This window comes from Musa acuminata, chromosome BXJ1-4, assembly GCF_036884655.1.
Source record: "Musa acuminata AAA Group cultivar baxijiao chromosome BXJ1-4, Cavendish_Baxijiao_AAA, whole genome shotgun sequence".
In the NCBI taxonomy this organism is placed as follows: domain Eukaryota; kingdom Viridiplantae; phylum Streptophyta; class Magnoliopsida; order Zingiberales; family Musaceae; genus Musa; species Musa acuminata.
In genome coordinates this window covers 26,651,485-26,669,035 of record NC_088330.1, presented here as the reverse complement: position 1 = coordinate 26,669,035, position 17,551 = coordinate 26,651,485, and the positions used below count along the sequence as shown (strand labels likewise).

Below are 17,551 nucleotides of genomic sequence, written 5' to 3'. Positions count from 1 at the left end.
GCGCCACTTACACCGTATCCATATGATCATATTAATACTAAGTTTAAATAAGTTGGAATCCAATATTTTCATCAATATAGTACTATTACATAAACTTTCCTTTTTTTATTTAGTCCATAATATCATATTATTTGTTGCAATTATATTAATAATTTAATATTTTTAATGAGGACGTACATGCAATAAATAATAGGGACAAAATCTTCTCAATTCTAATCTTGCAAGCATATTAATCTTTTGACTAATTGTATGGAGTTGCAACTATTCCTTGCTTAGACATATTTATGTTGATTATTTTTTGATATAATAATATATTACAAGAAATTAAATTGGACATACTTAAAACACATACGAAATGAATTGGATAAAAATTTGGATTATTAATATCAATAATTTTCTATTTTATTTTCGTCCTATATTTTTATTGTAACATCTTTCCTATTTAGATAGGCGAGCAAACCACTTAAAAATACTCTATTATTGTTCCTATACAACAACAATTTAAGTTAATGGTTTTTCCTATGTATTTTCTGTATGATAAAAGTTTTTGATCCTTATGTTTATGTATTTTTCAAAGGATCCGTCGGACCAATGTTGTTAATGTAAGACATTAGCACCAACATCATAAATAAGATTCATCGATCGATTAATAATATCACCACACGACAAGAATGATGAACGCATCGGGCGATCGATGAATCAATCCATCAAGAACATCTCCCAACCTCAGCGACAACTTTGCTGCATCCATCAAAATTAGCAGTACGTTGAAACCGTGCCTTGGTTGTCACGTAACACACATCTCTCAGCCGTCAACTCCCAAAGCATACTGCAGCAGCAGCTGGCCACAGGTCTCGAGCGGTTTCTCCTTGAGGAAGCCCAAGGAGTTGGCATAGCGGACGCCGGAGGTGATCCCAACGTTGTGGGTGACCACGACGAGGGCGCTGTTCCTCCCCTCGCTGATCTCGGAGCAGTCGCTGCGAGGGCTCGATATCAGCGTCACTTGGCAGGTCTCTTCCTGGTGGTCGTCAACCACCGTGATCTGATACTTTCCCGTCGCATCTGTCGTCGCCTGGTTGGTGTGGATGATCTCCCCGGTCGTGTAGTTCTTGCACTCCAGCTTCACCTTGGCGCCTGCCACACCACAAGGACTGCTCAGCATTAAGATCTCAGATCTACCTGTAAGTGTTTAGTTTGGTAGATGATGACCTGCAATGTACTCGGTGGCGGTGGTCTCGAAACCAGCACGGCAAGTGTCGCAGTACACGCGGCCTTCGACAACGATGTCGGGTGTGGAGACGACGCAGACGACGGCGTTGAGGAAGGCGAAGAGGAAGCAGGTGGCAGCAAATGCATGAGAACCGTTAGCCATGGCTGACACAGGTGTGCTTCCAAGATGGTGCCGAGGAGGAAGAGAGGCAAGTTGAGGGCGAGAGGAGGGAGATGGAGGCTCAAGTCACACGCCGTCCCCTTAAATAGTGTAGCACTAACGTGTGCGTGTGGGTGTGTGTGGTGGAGAGTGATTTGGGGGGAAGGATGGATGGATGATGACTCGGTCTACAAACCATTGGGGCGAGGCACGTATGCATGGGTTTCGCGAGGATTATGGATCGGTTTATGAGATCTTAATGCGAGTGTATAATATTCTTATGAGGAGCTTTTTGTTTACGTAATTTATGATCATCATTAAAGCTAACATTTTGCTTATGTGTAAAGAGAGTAAAATTTGAGCTTGATTTCTGGTTGGCAATTAAATATTCCATTATATGGATAAACAAAATAAGATGTTGAACCAAACTAGTGCTCCTTTATGATCTTAATATCCATTTTTATTTTTTATTATTTTTAATTTAAAAGGAACCTTTTACTAACTTCCCCATTCATAAAGAAAATGCTCTTATATAATATACTAATTTACATGAGGTCACCAAACTATGAGATCCATGGATTTAGTGGCCCAAACTCTTTAAGTCATACATTTTATATCCCATTAAAAAAAGGAATGGCACCTTAACATTTGGTATCTGTCAAAATATTTACGAGCTGAGCTGATTAGTACCTTAACATCGACATGCTTACGTGATCAGTCAACTTAAAGGAAAAGTTGCTACTGCATATTTAAAATAAATGAAAAAGGAAATAGATTTTGAGAGCTACTATAATTAAAATAATTAACTAGAATAAATTAAACAAATACTTTATTTAAAAACACACAGAGTTGATATGCTAATTGATGTATAATGATTTTGAAAGCAGTACTTTTGAGCTTCTTCGAAACTAGTCATACTTCCTACCAATTTAAGAAAACAATGGATATCGACATGGTTGCATGATCAATCAACTTAAAAGAAAAAAAAAAGATTTTAAAAGCTTTCATAAAAAAAAAAAAAATAAATAAATAAATGAATTTTTTAATCAAATATGTATGTAATTTGATTTATAATGATTTTGAAAGCTGTGCTTTTGAATTTCTTACAAATTGAGTCCAAACTTAAAAGGATAAATTTGCTAATGTGTTAGCAAAATAAAATAAAAAGAGATTGCAGCTAGGATAATTAAAATGAATTATTTAAATGATCTAACTAATGTATAATGATTTCGAAAGCTATAGATGTATCATCTCCCTTCTTGTCAGTCATTTTGCCTTTCTACTCATTATTTTCTGAGCTTGCTGTAATCATATTAATTTTGGGAGCCACGTTTAGAGTTCAGAGTGAGAAACGTCTGTGACATTCAGCAACTCTTTGCCCAATATAAAAGCATCAAATCAAAGATCAATATTCGTGGTTTTGTGCAGCCGTTGGATTCCTGTTCAGAATATAAACATATATAAATACACACTACATATACTGGACACTGCAATTCAGATATTCCAAAGAACTAATTTGAGGGCATCAGACCTGTAAATTCCCATTTTTTACAAGCTGCAATTCACTTTTGTCACACCAAAAAAGAAGAAAAACATGGCAGAAGGTGAATGGTAATGGGATCATCCCAAGCAATTAATCCAGTCCGTTTATATTGCTTTTACTGCTAGAGGCAGTAAATGTAAACACCAAACATAGCTAACCAATCATATAGCATGTAGATGAGAGCAAAGCCCTTATATAGAGGAATAATGCAGTGAAAAGCCAGTCTGAACATCCAAACTAAGACATAAGACACTGAAGGTTGGCTACAAAGCTTTCTCCTAATTAAGCGAGGCATAATGGCTGTAATCTCCATGTTTAATCTACTTCCAAATTACGGCATGCACCATGCTGCCACCATCTGCCTATATACCTCGTGGCATTGCAGTGAGCATAGCAGGGTAGGTGAAATTGCAAAGTGATGATGGCTGACCAACCTTTTTCTGATGCATCTGAAGCCAAATTATAGGGTCGAGTCCTCCAAACTGATCCTGTCATAGTCTGCTGTAGGTTCGATACTCTTGTTTCAGCTGATCCCTGAGGACTCTCCTCAGCAATTTGTTTGAAGCGGTACGAGGAAACTCTGGGACAACTTTCACAAAGCTCACCTGATAAGTGGAGTCAGGAAAAGCACAGAGTTTTTAAAACCTTAACATAATATAAACATACTAATTTCTGCTTCATTGGAAAAAAAAAAAAAAAGACTACTGGTATGGTCAAGAACTGTTCTACTCTTAATTATAGCAAAATGGATACAAATAGTTCAGATAGACAATATATCACCATGAAGGTTCTTAGGAGGGGCATTAATACCTTGAACAAAGGATTGAGATAGTTCTGGATGGCTTTCTGGAATTTAGTCCTCAGGAACTCAGGATCGCACTTTGCCGACTGATTCTTAGGAACTACTAACACAACCAACCGTTCAGGGCCTCCAGTATTGGATGTAATGGTGACTGCTGCTGTCTCTAACACATTTTCATCAGCTCTGTTGCATACACGTTCTATCTCCACTGAACTTGTCTGGTAGTCACAGGCATTTATAATTACCATTTAAGAACATATCTGATGTTATGCTTACTTCAGAAATGGGACAATACTTGGAATATTTTGGCACGGTTGTTACCTTAATGCCTCCAAGATTCATGGTGTCATCAACTCGGCCATGGACAATGTAATAATTACCCACTGTTCTTTGAATTATATCTCCATGTCTTCGAAGGTTCTGGAGCCATATTAGCACGTTAGAAAATTTAAGAGAGAGATAACATCTAATGGTTACTGGTTGCCATTTAATATTCATTTAATTGAGGTGTTAAATTGAGTAAATTTCATGATCCACATATGGCAAGACAAATGACCAATGGAGTCATCACCTGAACCCAGTTCAACTGTTGCAGTCATGTGAAAACTTTCATATGAGAATCACTAAGAGATGTTGAAATACTAAGGTCAGTCAAATCAGATATTAATTTTATGTTTGAAAGTCATAAAGATGGGAAAGGTAAACAGTGCGTTCCAGCTTAAAGTTGACATGATTCAAGTGTACTGCAGTACAATGCATTGTAACAAGTGAAGAATGAAACAAGATGATTGCAGCGATGAAAATAGTAACAGAGAAACTAAAATTGAGAGATTTGTTTAAAAACAGTCATGTGTGCAGTATGACATGCGCATGGTGATGCCAATCATTTCTCCTTGGGGATCCAACATCAATCCTCTCATCCCTACTTAATTATGATTACCCAGTTGATTCAACCACTACACTACTCACATGAGCATTACAGAGGTCGCAATTGAATAGATCATTCGAGATACAGCATACCAGCATGCTGGTCCTTGTTAACTGATCATGAGCACACGCTATGAGACTAAACATTACTAGAGCCAATCTGGTAAACAATTTTGTCATACATTTCTTATGAGCATGTGGTAGCGACTACCATGTCATTGGCAAAAGCAGAACATCCCCATATCTTTTTCTTAAAGTATTTCTTGATGAGCATAAGTTGATTATCATGACATGCTCCATTCTGATTCGGACTATCACATAACTGGAGTTCTTGAGTTAAGAAAGTGTCCACCAGGAGGGCCAATCTCTTCATGACCTGCCAAATCACCTAACGTGATGGCATAAAATATAGAGTTGCAAAAGATGGCTTAAAGATTTAATTTCCATAGTGTGACCATGTGTTGGTAAAATGTTGAAACGGTACATATTTTGTGAAGATCATATGTTTAAGACCTAAGAACAAAACCAGGCGGCCTTCAGAAGGTGCTCCTTGAGAATGGGTAGTCATTTGCACTACCCACATCTTAGTCCACATCTAATGTGGGACTCTTGCGAAACCACAATTGATCTACTCAAATCCATGACATCCTCATCAGTCCACTTAGCTCTCTATGATCCCACAAGTATTACGAAATATTAGGGGTACCATTGCCATCAAACTAATACTACCTCATCAATCTTTGTCTCCTTGTGCTCTAGAAGTTCATCATGATTCACAAGATTTGACACACAGACCACAAACAGTTACTGCTCTCATACTACAGTTTTTGTGTACTATGTGCAAAAACTTACGGATATTGTTTCCAAAAAGATAAATAAAAAGGTATAGAACCTACTAGAAACTTCAACAAGTAATAAGCAACAAATATAAGTGATAAAGACCAGGTTACAATCCCACTTGCTGAAGCCATGTTAGCATGATGATCCTAATACTCACCTGTTGAAGCCATGTCAACAAAAATCAGGTTCCTGTTGTATGTGCTCATGATAGAAGTATTTTTTATTACTAGGCTACTCAAATGTTCCTTGCCTTCTCCTTAATAAATATGATGTTTATGATTCTTTAACATATTATTAAAATTTGGCCCCAAAAAGAGGAGAGTGTTGCAGTTTAGTGCGCAAGACTCCTGCCAACAGGGTTTGGAGAGGGTATAAAATTTGCAATTGGAAATTTTTTTGTGATAAGAAGTATAATCCTGTGGATCATTTTCTCCAAAAACAGTGTAATATAGGGAGGTAACATAAATCATCTGCAAATATCAGAAGAAAACTTGGATATTAAGTTCTTGCAGTGGGGACTATATTTCAAACTGTTGATGAATAGGGAAGCGGATAATGTAAACAGAAAAGGCAAATATGTAGTAAACAACATACTTTAGCTAAAAGTAACCTAATTACATACCATTCCTTTGTATGTAGGCATTCCATCAAAGTAAACCTTCTTATGATTGGCGTTGAGTAACCTATCAGTAGATCCCATGTAGAGAGGAAACAAACCAACTTCTCCAACACAAGGTTGATCATCCGGCTGTTATGTAGGCCACAAAATATCATTTGTATTTTCTAAATGCAGTTATCAAGTGCTGTTCTTCCCATATATTTAATTTTTATAGGGAAACATCTTACATATGGAATTCCTTGTTCATCAAAAATGATGAATCCTGTTGACATTGATGGAGTACTAAATGTTGCGAAAGCTTGCGGCTGCAACAAGCTTCCCTGGATGTAGCTAGATGCAAGTTCAGTCCCACCACAACATTCTATAATTGGTCTGTAGGAAGCCCGGGAAGATAGCCATAGGTCATCATCAATATCAGAGGCTTCCCCTGTAGAACCAAAAATCCTGCAAGGATGATTGCATAGAATGCTATACTATTAGGCATGCATTGGAGAAAATATATAGTCATCAACACAAAGTACCTGATCCTGGTCCAGTCAAGCTCTTCCATGCATTTGCTGCTTTTCCAATATTTGACTAGGCTTGGTACTGTTCCTAACATTGTCACAGATGCATCCTAGAGAATAGTTTCAATGATCACCCAAAATTGATTAATAAATGCATATGCACATTGGTACAATCTTTTGGCAGACATTACCTGGACAAACTTTCCAAAACCACGTCCAAGTGGAGATCCATGGTAAAGAGCCAGAGTAGCACCATTTAAGAAACACGAATACAATATAATCGGTCCCATAACCCATCCTAGATTTGTTGGCCAGCAACAAATATCTCCTGCTTGGATATCAATATGTGCCCACGAATCAGCTGCACATCTTATTGGTGAAATCTGTGTCCAAGGAATAGCTTTGGGTTCTCCTGTATGGGTTGATAGAAACAGAAAATGAACCATCTGAATAAAAAGGTTCTACAAGAAGTAAAACTGGAAATATACTAGAGTACCTGTTGTTCCTGAAGAAAAGAGTATATTGGTCACACTGTCTGCTGACTGATAAACAGGAGGATAGTTATGCCTGCTGTTCAAAAGCCAAGATTGTCAAATAACAGATTTTTTTCTATTAATGATGTTTCCATAAATAAGACTAAATCCAAATTTCTGGAAAGTAATTTTTAATGGTGAACAATAAAAACATTACGAACCTTATATGTTGTATAACTAAAAATGAAACATTTAGTCAGTTAGATAAACCTGTATATTACCAATTAGTAAACAGTATTTTCAGGATATTGACCTTAATATATGAAGTTAGGATACCCAGAGCACGAGGAACATCTATCATAGATGCACCTGCAAGAATCCCTTTGTTGGATGGAGACAGACTCTAACAAAAGACAGCTGAGCACATTTGCAACCAGCAATGAGGTGTAAAATTTTGGATTGAACATACGCCCAACATATTGGTGTAAATATTTGAAACCACAACCAGATAGGCATGACCAACAATTGCAATTAAGTGGACTTCCAACACTAACAAGCAGGTAACTCTTTAAACATGTATGTATGACTATAAATACATAAGAATTAGAAGCAGAAACAGTTGTAACCAAAATATGATGGTAAAAAGGGCAGACCTAATAAAGTTCTTCCCCAAAATGTATACTTATTTATATCACGAGAGTGGTAAAATTAGCATACAAATTAATTAACAAAACATCTGGTGATTTGGAGTCAAAATCCTAGGTATATATTTAAGAAGGGGTCAGGAAGCTTCTATAAATTCTAGGTAAAGCAAAAAACACTCAGTAACAACATCATAAACTTGAACAAAACTAGTGACAAGCACCAAGGTAAAATGATCATCTATATTAGGTTACTGTCCTAAACGATTTAATAAGATAAGAGTTGCAAGACAAACCTTGGAAGTGAACCAGCAGAAGAGATAAAATCTTTCCATGACAAGTCATGGCTTCTTAGTTGAACTCCCACATCATTGCCATGAGCAGGAACAACAATAACGACACATGACGTACCCTTTATAACACGACTGAACAAAAACACTAATCAATGAACATTTTGATAGCCATCAATTTTCAATGTGGCAAAATAATGAACAACATTCACAAGTTATTCATGGGGCTTGAAAACATAAAAAAGTGAAAAAATAGCCTGTTTATGAAATTACATGATAATGCTCTGGAAGACATGTATAGCTGCAATAAGAAAGCAATAAAGATTTTATGAACTTTTAAGTATGACCATATCCAGTGAGTCATATATTGGGTTGTGATTTGTTTTTAGCAAAAAAGTCACAAGACCACATTAAGTTATTCAGGCACTGGGATGTATGTATCATTCCTTTTGTAACAAAACCTAAAACTAGGAATTGTACAGAACAAGTAATTGAAAGAGGAGAAAGAAGGAAAGAGATGACTCACAGAAACATGACGATTTTATGTAGGTTAAACATTGAGCCCATGGAAAAGTTTACATAGGTGAATGTAGGTTGACAAAATAAGTTCCCTCGAATGCAAAAGCTTCCCAATCTGTAGATTCCTCACTCAGAACCTAAATAACTAACATTGTGAAGAATTTATAGATATTGTGTTAAATTGTACATGCGGCAGGTGCACAGCATCCTAGGTCAATCAACTAACAGTCAGAATTAAAGCAAGACAATAATCCATTGACATGATCAAATCAGTTAAGCAAGGGAATAAGGAAAAGAGAGGGCATCATAAACCTAAAACCAGTTTTAATGTTGGAATTAGAAAAATGTATTGACGATGGATGCATCCATTACCGTGAGAGAAAATTTACAACATGCTCTACTTTCAAATTTGGAGGTCACCAAACAATTTAAGGCAAGAAACACATTGAATTGATTTTAAAAAATCTTAGGTAGTTACACATGCATGTAAATTTGCAAAACTTTAAAACTGAGTAAACTGATTAGTCTTACCTGTAAAGAGAAAAGTTTGTTACCAAGTAAAAATTACAATATGCTCAACATAATAATTTTGAAGTTCCTAAATGATCTAAAAGAAGAAGCATGTTGAACTGATACAATTTTGTGAAACAGATCAAAAAGCTAGGGTATTGACATATGCATGTAGGTTTGCAAATATTTAGAACAAATTGAATCAACTAATCAGTAATCTTACCTGTAAAGAGGAATTTTTTTATCTCCTCGAAGAATGAAGTCCTGAAATGTCCTAATAATTACAAGGTTAGACAACTTAATAAATGAGGAAAAAGAATATATATCACTTTGTTTTCACTGCACTGATCAGCAAAACTACATGACCATGATGTTTGAAATTATTTTTGAGAGCACAAGGATCAATTACTTTAAACATCATTTAAAAGCATACTTTACCTTCTTTTCTGTTACTTGTGTTCTTATTCAATGAAGCAATTTTTGATGCAAAGAATTACACTTTGAGAAGCATATGCTAGAGCAAATCCACATGCTTTACCAAGTAAATCTAAGATTAGTGATTTGAATCAAAATAATCTTCATGCTATTGACAATTTGCTTCATACTGATTAAGTTAACATGAATGCACTAGTTTCTGAAAGCTTATGAATCATAGTATGGGGCAGTCCAGCATACGATATTCTCACTAGTGAGTGCACGAGACTCCATCCAATGCGCCCGGCATGAGGCTGGGGGGGGGGTGGGGTTGTGGGTGGGGGTTCAATTTGTGCAATCTTACGCAGCAGAGTCTTATTTCTGTGAGTGGAAACTCATATTCTGTGGAGAAACCTCAGTATGAAACCAAAGCTTGCCCTCAGCTTCAGCATCAAAGTAATAATATTGAAATGCTTCTACAGAATCCATATGTTTGTTTGATGTTTATTTCTTCAAAAGCACTATATCATGCTTTGTTGATTCTATCTTTCATACAAGACATTCTAACACACAAAAATAATATTAAATACAAAAAGATCTATATTGGAAAAATGGTACTTTGCATGGTTAGGGTGTCCATCTTTGGCCAGCACAGGTCAAAGATGTGGAAAATGGTATTTTGCATGGTTATGTAGTCTGTCAAATGCTAATAGGACTTTTGGTCCAATGAATGAGGATACCATTATATAATGCTTTAGATGCACTTGTGGTATATCATGCATGCAGTGGAGGACAAATCATGTAGACTGACCAGAATTGTAATGCAGATCTAGTGTTGACCATGCTCATTAAATAATTAAATGGTCAAAACAAGCATTCGCCTGCTCCATCGGCTCCTGCCACACTCTCAGCATGACTTGGAGTTTTGACAAAGTATATCATGCTAGCATGATAAGACAGATGAAAATCATTAAAAGCCTTCAAAATGTTTTTGCCTAGTATTCATGAATAATATTTTCATTGGCATCTGCTCATGTTTTATTTGACTATCATATGCATATAGATGTGTATGATGCACAAGAAGATTGCATATAAACGCAGACACCATTTTACATATGATATATCAGTGATAAGTACATTACAAGGACTAGGGAAATGCAAATTATAAGATCTCCCAAGGGTCCCAATGCTCTTGATCTTTTTGTTCAATAATAATCTTGATGATGCTCACCTGCGTAAATATCCCTTTTGCTTTAGCCACCTCCATCCGTTTTGCAATTTCGTTTGCTGCAAAGCTGTCAGCTATTGATACAACAACACATCCAGCAAGGACGATTGCTAGGTATATGATTACTGCAGTGCATGTCATTGGCATGTCAATGGCAATAGCATCTCCCTTCATAAATATTTTATCAATTGCACGTGCGACTAACCTGTGACTCATAGGGTAAACAAATAATCAGCTATTTTGCATACATCTGTTAGAGTTCAAATATGATCATCCTGATAGATTTCAGTAATCTATATAATAATTGCAAATTGATAATTCCATTGAATCATACATGACTTGATTACGAAGTTCCTTCAGTGACAAATAGTTTATCGAAGAATCATCAGAACCTTCATTTCTCCAGAGAATAGCCACACTTTCTTCTGTCCTTTTCTGGGATTCCATTGGTAAGAGACAACACTCAGCAATATTCAGGACTGCACCTGGGAACCATGCTCCACCATTCTTAGAATTTTCTGAAGTATCCAGAACAGATTTTGGGGCCTCATGGAATACCACAGAGAGCTCTTTTATCACAGCTGACCAATAGACCTAAGAAAAAATTTCAAAGTTCACTTAGTGGAGGATATTCAATTGCAACCTTTTGGGGAAATCACTGCCTATATGAGCTGTAACTGACACCTTACAAAAAAGCACTAATGTTGATACAGAAAGTATTGCCAGTTCCTATAGATGCAGTTAAAGCAAGTTACCTCTGGACGGTGAGCTGAGAACTTCTGGAAGAGGCTGAAGCTCATAAGTGGATCATGATATGATGATCCTAAAAGCTTCGGACCATGATGTTCCATCAATTTCCAAAGATTTGTATGCTTAGAGTTTATCCTGCCAAGAAAAATTAATTGAGTACTATATTATAGGACTTGCACATGAAAGTTAATATATGTTGATTTGAATATGAATATTTAGTAGAAATTTTCACATCATTAGCATTATAGGTTAAAAATCTTAACAATGCAAAATAAAGTAAATGAGTGTAATCGATAGCAAGGTTCATCATTGTGAGAACTGGACCCGTCTCAAGGATTTGCTTGGTCGGTACATACCGATCCGTATTGACGTATCAACACATGGTTCGTTGGGGCGTACCGACGAGGACTCGAGCGATCCATGCCTTGATCACTAGTCGCATCGGTCTATACCACTCATACCATACCAACTCAAGCGGTACAACAAGCATTGATCAATAGAGTGACAAATCACAATATACTAAAAAATTATGATAATTTTTTGAAAAAAAATAAAAAGATATGAAGTTGCTAAAAATTCAAAATGCTCACAGAAATATCTACCATAAATGCAAATAAAATTAGGACACTAGAGAAGTTTGAACATAGAGGTGTTTCCTTTTGCATAGGACATCATCAGTGTACCATATAGAACTTCTTAATTGTGAATAATCTATTTAGAAATCATACTATGGTATACATCTTCTAATGCATTGCAATTCACAGAATTTCTGGTCCCCAACGAGTTACTAACAAATTCTCTCTAATGTTAAGAAAGAGAGGTATCAGTTGCAACTATAATTATGACCGTTGATTACATCATCTTTGGTTCACTAAGGGCTCTTAATAAGCTCAAAAAATTAAATTAGAAAAAAGTAAATCAAGAAACCATGTATTTTTAATAGAATATAAAACAACTAGATTAAAATTTAAAAAGAAATAGTAAGGTTGTGTGTTACAACCTAAGTGACCATTGTCAACATTACAGAAATAGCCTCTGTTTTAAGGTTTAGAGTCTAAATTTATTGAGTCTTCCAAGAGCATGGATCAGCGCAAAGCTCACGCACGGGACCACCCTTTTTCTTTTATATACACATTCACTATGAAAGCATAAATACCCTTAGTTAGCCTAACATAACAAGTGCTGCTTCACCAAGAAAAGCTCCTATCTTAGCTAAATGATGAGCACCTTGTTATCACAAAGGCCATCACTTTTACAATATTATAATGCCCAAAAGCGTGTAATTGGTTGCACATAGCAAAAGATTACACACAGACTGATAGGACATAGATCATGATTGTGAAAGGCACTTCTTGTTGAACTTGAATCCTTTCAACTATCAGTCCCCTTTTAACACATATTTTTTTGTTCTTCATTTTCCACGTCGGAATACCAGATCATGGCGAGAGAGAGAGAGAGAGAGAGAGAGAGAGAGAGAGGTTTACGGGGAGGGGAACCAGTAGGGGGGCGGGCCGCGGGCGGACTGGTCCCACGTGGCATAGACGGAGTAGTAGACGAGCTGGTGGAGGGGGTGGGGGTGGGCCGGCAGCAACAGGCCGCTCTCAGCCACGGCCCGCCAGACCTCCGCCTCCGCGCCCTCCCGCGGCTCCTCCCCGACCAACCGGCGGAGCCCCTCGTGGAAGGCCACCGCCTCGTCCGCCTTCAACCCCGCCGCCACCACGTCCTCCACCCCGATCTCCCACACGCTCCCCTTCGCCATCGCCCCTCTACCAGATCTCCCTCCCTATATATATATATATATAATGGGACGTGCAATGAGAGGGGGGCGAGGGAGGGAGGAGGGGTTGTGTTCCGGTAGTTGGGGTGTGCGGATGTGGGAAGGACAGGTAGCAAAGCAGAGTAGTAATTCGGTGAGGAGGAAACGAGGCAGGTCGGTGGAAGGAAGCAGAAACCAAACAGAAAGGCTGCTCAGTAAGCCAGCCTGGGCTTCTCCGTGAAGGCTTTGCTTCGGTAGTTGTTATGCTTCTAGAACAACCTTGGTATTAATTAATCATCAATTAAGAATTAATGCCGATCAATAAAAATAATAATAATAATAATTAATTTATACTAATAATAATAATAATTAAGCACCGTTCATCTAACTCATGTTGGTTTAGAAAAGCAAAATCTCATCTTACACCCAAATTATCGATGGATGCTGGTATATCACATCTATTTATTCTCGTATCAACGGTTTAAATCGATTTATAGTTGGAGATTCACTGTAATGCAATGAATCACAATCATTCTTGTTCTAATCTCATTACATCACTGTGATGCAATGACAGTTTGAAAACTAATGCGATGAATTTTCAACCTTGTTTTTTTTTGAAAAAAAAATTAAAAATCTAAAATTGACTAGCAAAGATATTTCTTGTTTAATAGTAAGTAATAACCCACTCTTTTAATAATAACAATAATCATAATCATAATCTGCACAAGAGTTATTCTTTGGTCGTGGGAATGACTCGTTCAATTTGTTTAAGTCTCTTGCTATGTTTATATAACGCCTTCACCACATTAAAACAACGGTAACGGTCAATTTATTGTCTATTTACGAGGATTTGTTATTAAGATAACGAAGAAGACAAACACTTACAATTGTGTGTACATTCGCTCTAAAATAGAACATAAATGTGAGTATGGTTATGTAACGAAGAAGAAATAAATTAGTGTATGGACCAATCAAGCTTTTCCGAGACTTGTAAACCGCTGTTTCAATGGAATTGGTATGGCACAACACTTCTTCGTTCCATTGATGTTGTCAATCGTATTACCAGGAGGGCAAAGAGTTTGATTCTGTCAAGCATGCATACTTGGATTAAAAATGTCTTGAAGGAAGAGTATGTACAAATATTCAAATACCACAAAATATAAAAAGTCAACGCCTCGTTGACATACAACTTGACCTAATCTTTTAAGATATATATATATATATATATATATATATATATATTATACTCGATTAATTATAATTAGTTATTTTTAGAATCTCGATCTTTGTATTTTAAAAATTATAATAAAAATCTTATATTTAGAAAAGTAAGACATTTAATCTTATTTTTCTTCGTGTTCTCCATTTTATTGATAAAAATATTATACATACTTAGTCATAAATCAAATAAGATAAAGTCAACGCATATACAATAATAAATCTTAATATATTTTTATTAATAGAATTAATGATATAAGAAAAAATAAGAATAAATGTTTCAATTTGATAAGTATAGAGGTCATAATGAAACTTCTAAATATATAAGGATCGGAATGCTAATGGTAAATAATTACTAAGGATAATCTATAATTACCCTTTCTACTTTCTCTTTTCTTCTTTTTTTTATAAACAGTAAGTAATAAAAATCTAAGATCTTGTGATCAATTATTTATCATTTCATTTCATGTTCTAACCATAATCATAAAAATAGGATTGCACTGACCGATAGGATCGGAAGAAAATTAGAAATCGATTGATCCATCAATTCAACCAACGACCTAACGACTCAAGACTTTATAGTTTTGCCAGATAACTTGTCAACTTCCGGTCAAAGAGGAATTTTATACTGAGCCTTGATAGCTTTTACCATGCACACAAGTCAAATATGACTTTTTTTTTCTTTTTTGGAAAAGAAAAGTGTCTATTAATTCCTGACAGACCTACAAAACGACTCATGCAAGTCAGTGTCCAAAATGATTGATAAACAACACGAGTTAAAATAATTCTCAGAAAATCTATTCTGCTTGATTGCATTTTCTAAAATAACGAACATAGACAAAATAAAAATAAAAAAATTTGTTACACAAGCAAGATATGATGAATGCTGCCGGTAAGTGACGTCGGAGTTGGCGTCGTTGGAAATTGCGTGTTAGAATGACAGCTTAAGAAAAGAAAAGCCAATAATTGAGTTTGGAAAAGGAAAGCCAATAATCGAGGTTGCCAAGAGTAGTACCATATCTCTCTCTCTCTCTCTCTCACACACACACACCTAATGGTCAACTTTTTGTAACACGAGGATTTTTTCTTGTTGTTGTTGCTGTAGAGATCTTTGGTAGAGATCCATATTCTAATGGGTTACTATTTAACCTGGAAACAGTCTTTTTTTTTTCACATTTATGATATATATATATATATATATATATATTTACTGCAAAGGGCTTCACTTTTTCAGCATATAATTAATTTTGTATCTTAAAAAATCAATTGTTTTTTTTTCGTTTCTTTGCCTATTTATTACTCTAGAAATTAAAAACTAAGAGTTCTAGAGCATAAAAAATAAGAAGAACAGAAAAAATAAAATGAATAAAACGCTTTTTAAGGCATTAAACCCAAAAAGATAAGGTCCCCATGATTTCTAAACTAAAATTTCAGTGCATACAAATTACTGACAAAATTAATTATATTAGTTTAAAAAAGAAAAACTACCAATTCTCAATTCCTTTTTTCTCACTCTGGAAAAACTCAACCTGTTTGGCTTGGTCAGGAATCAATGACCTGTAATAACCTTTCTTTAATGCTGTAGCAATGTGACTCCTGACATCTTCATACATCTGCTTCATGCCAATGGAACATGCAAAGTCATATAATAGATTTGATAAGTTTCAAGCATAATTTAAACAAGTCATTTTCTGATTCCATACATCTGATTAGTGCCAATCCTGTGACCATTTGCTTTGCCACAGATAAAGAGTTATAAATCCAAAAAATAATTTGAATGCCAACCACCAATTTGTAAGATTTGGATTCTGTAACAAATGTTCTGTGATCAGTTCACAAGTATCAATAAGAGTTTAAAAAAGGTTGATGTTCAATGTATAATAACTGTTTATTATTTTCTCTATAATGGATTCCAAAAGTACTTACTCACCTTAATAATCTCGAACATAAATATCTGATATCTGATAATTTTGTGGCTAAGGGATTGGACCCAGCAGCATCAGCTTTGGGACATTATCATAAAATCCAAAGCTAATTCAGATTCCAAAGTTATACAGAAAAAAAGAATTACCCTTGCATCAGGACATTTATCATAAAATCCAAAAGAGAGATTTGGAAGGTGCAGAACAAAAATGCATTTATGACGAACAAAAACACTTGGCATGGCAACAAGTAAAGAACACAATGCATTAACATATACTACCTAGACTCGAATGACGACTACTGGTCTCTATGTCCACGTTAAAGTGTTTTGAGGAAGAACAAGTTACGATTGCAAGTTACAAGTTAAAGGACATGCCGTCCTCCTTCGCTTGGTCTTACGATGGGTGACACTCTTCTCCCGAGTTGATGCTTGATCCTTTTTTTCTCGCGATATTGAGGCAGATACATATGGCGGGATCTGAACGAATATGTGTTTAAAGGCTCTGAGCTCCCAACCCAGCCCGAAAGAAATTATAGGAGAAGTTTATTTATATTAATATGTTACTCTCCTATTTATACAGGTTAGGAGAGAGGATTTCCCTCAACATATTAGAGAGATTTCCTTAAATAGTTAAAAAAATCTCATCTACTATCATGCCCCCGCAAGATGGTGCTCCTATCAAGGAAACCGATCTTGAACCGATGTAATGCAAAAAGTTTACGAGCTAGAGGCTTCGTGAGTGAGTTGGCTAATTGATTAGCCGTATGGACATGAGAAACACAAAGTTGACGGCGGACAACTTGATCGCGCACAAAGTGAAAGTCGATGACAATATGTTTCATGCGAGAGTGGAATACCGGATTAGCGCACAGATAGGTAGCTCTGACATTATCATAATATATTATAGGAGTGGAATTGACATTGAGTTTCTAGAGTAGATTTGTAATCCAATTGTGTTCTGCAGTGGCAGTGGCAATGACACGGTATTCAACTTCAGTTGTAGACCGTGCGACTATCTTTTACTTCTTAGAACTTCAACTGATTGGATTAGCACCAATGAACACAATATATCATGATGTGGATGTTCTATCATCAAGGTTGCCTACCCGATCAGCATCGACAAATGAATAAAGATGAAGTGGAGCGTGTTTACGAAGAAAGAGACCATGATTGAGGGTCCCTTTAAGATATCGTAAAATCCTTTTGACCACAAACCAATGCA

The 17,551-nt window shown here is 36.1% G+C and overlaps 2 protein-coding genes across 4 annotated transcripts; both read right to left on the bottom strand.

Moving 5' to 3' along the window:
• Window positions 1–625: 625 nt before the first annotated feature.
• On the bottom strand, window positions 626–1,461 carry LOC103981902 (pollen-specific protein C13-like). Its single transcript, XM_009398660.3, has 2 exons — window positions 1,210–1,461; window positions 626–1,134 (listed from the first exon to the last, which is right to left on the bottom strand). The coding sequence occupies exons 1-2, from the start codon at window positions 1,370–1,372 to the stop codon at window positions 806–808; spliced, it is 492 nt and encodes a 163-aa protein (XP_009396935.1). The 5' UTR covers window positions 1,373–1,461; the 3' UTR covers window positions 626–805.
• Window positions 1,462–2,974: 1,513 nt separating this feature from the next.
• LOC135651271 (probable CoA ligase CCL12) lies at window positions 2,975–13,430 on the bottom strand. Of its 3 annotated transcripts, none has more exons than XM_065171256.1 (14): window positions 12,916–13,430; window positions 11,437–11,566; window positions 11,016–11,275; window positions 10,685–10,886; window positions 9,263–9,303; window positions 8,017–8,145; window positions 7,103–7,176; window positions 6,798–7,018; window positions 6,622–6,716; window positions 6,328–6,544; window positions 6,104–6,229; window positions 4,036–4,134; window positions 3,723–3,932; window positions 2,975–3,517 (listed from the first exon to the last, which is right to left on the bottom strand). In XM_065171256.1, the coding sequence occupies exons 1-14, from the start codon at window positions 13,188–13,190 to the stop codon at window positions 3,404–3,406; spliced, it is 2,193 nt and encodes a 730-aa protein (XP_065027328.1). In that variant the 5' UTR covers window positions 13,191–13,430; the 3' UTR covers window positions 2,975–3,403. The 3 variants fall into 3 exon arrangements, with proteins under 3 accessions (XP_065027328.1, XP_065027339.1, XP_065027344.1); XM_065171267.1 differs by having other exon boundaries at window positions 7,103–7,173; window positions 12,916–13,299; XM_065171272.1 differs by lacking the exon at window positions 12,916–13,430 and adding an exon at window positions 11,788–11,810.
• Window positions 13,431–17,551: the final 4,121 nt, after the last annotated feature.

Excerpts from the sequence above, each read along its gene's own strand:
- LOC103981902 (XM_009398660.3), bottom strand. The coding sequence starts at position 1,372 with ATGGCTAACGGTTCTCATGCATTTGCTGCCACCTGCTTCCTCTTCGCC. Across the intron at positions 1,135-1,209 it reads CGCCACCGAGTACATTGCAG|GCGCCAAGGTGAAGCTGGAG; the intron begins GTCATCATCTAC and ends GTGGTGTGGCAG.
- LOC135651271 (XM_065171256.1), bottom strand. The coding sequence starts at position 13,190 with ATGGCGAAGGGGAGCGTGTGGGAGATCGGGGTGGAGGACGTGGTGGCG. Across the intron at positions 11,567-12,915 it reads CCCTACTGGTTCCCCTCCCC|GATAAACTCTAAGCATACAA; the intron begins GTAAACCTCTCT and ends TTTTCTTGGCAG. Across the intron at positions 4,135-6,103 it reads TGCCTACATACAAAGGAATG|AACCTTCGAAGACATGGAGA; the intron begins GTATGTAATTAG and ends ATATGGCTCCAG.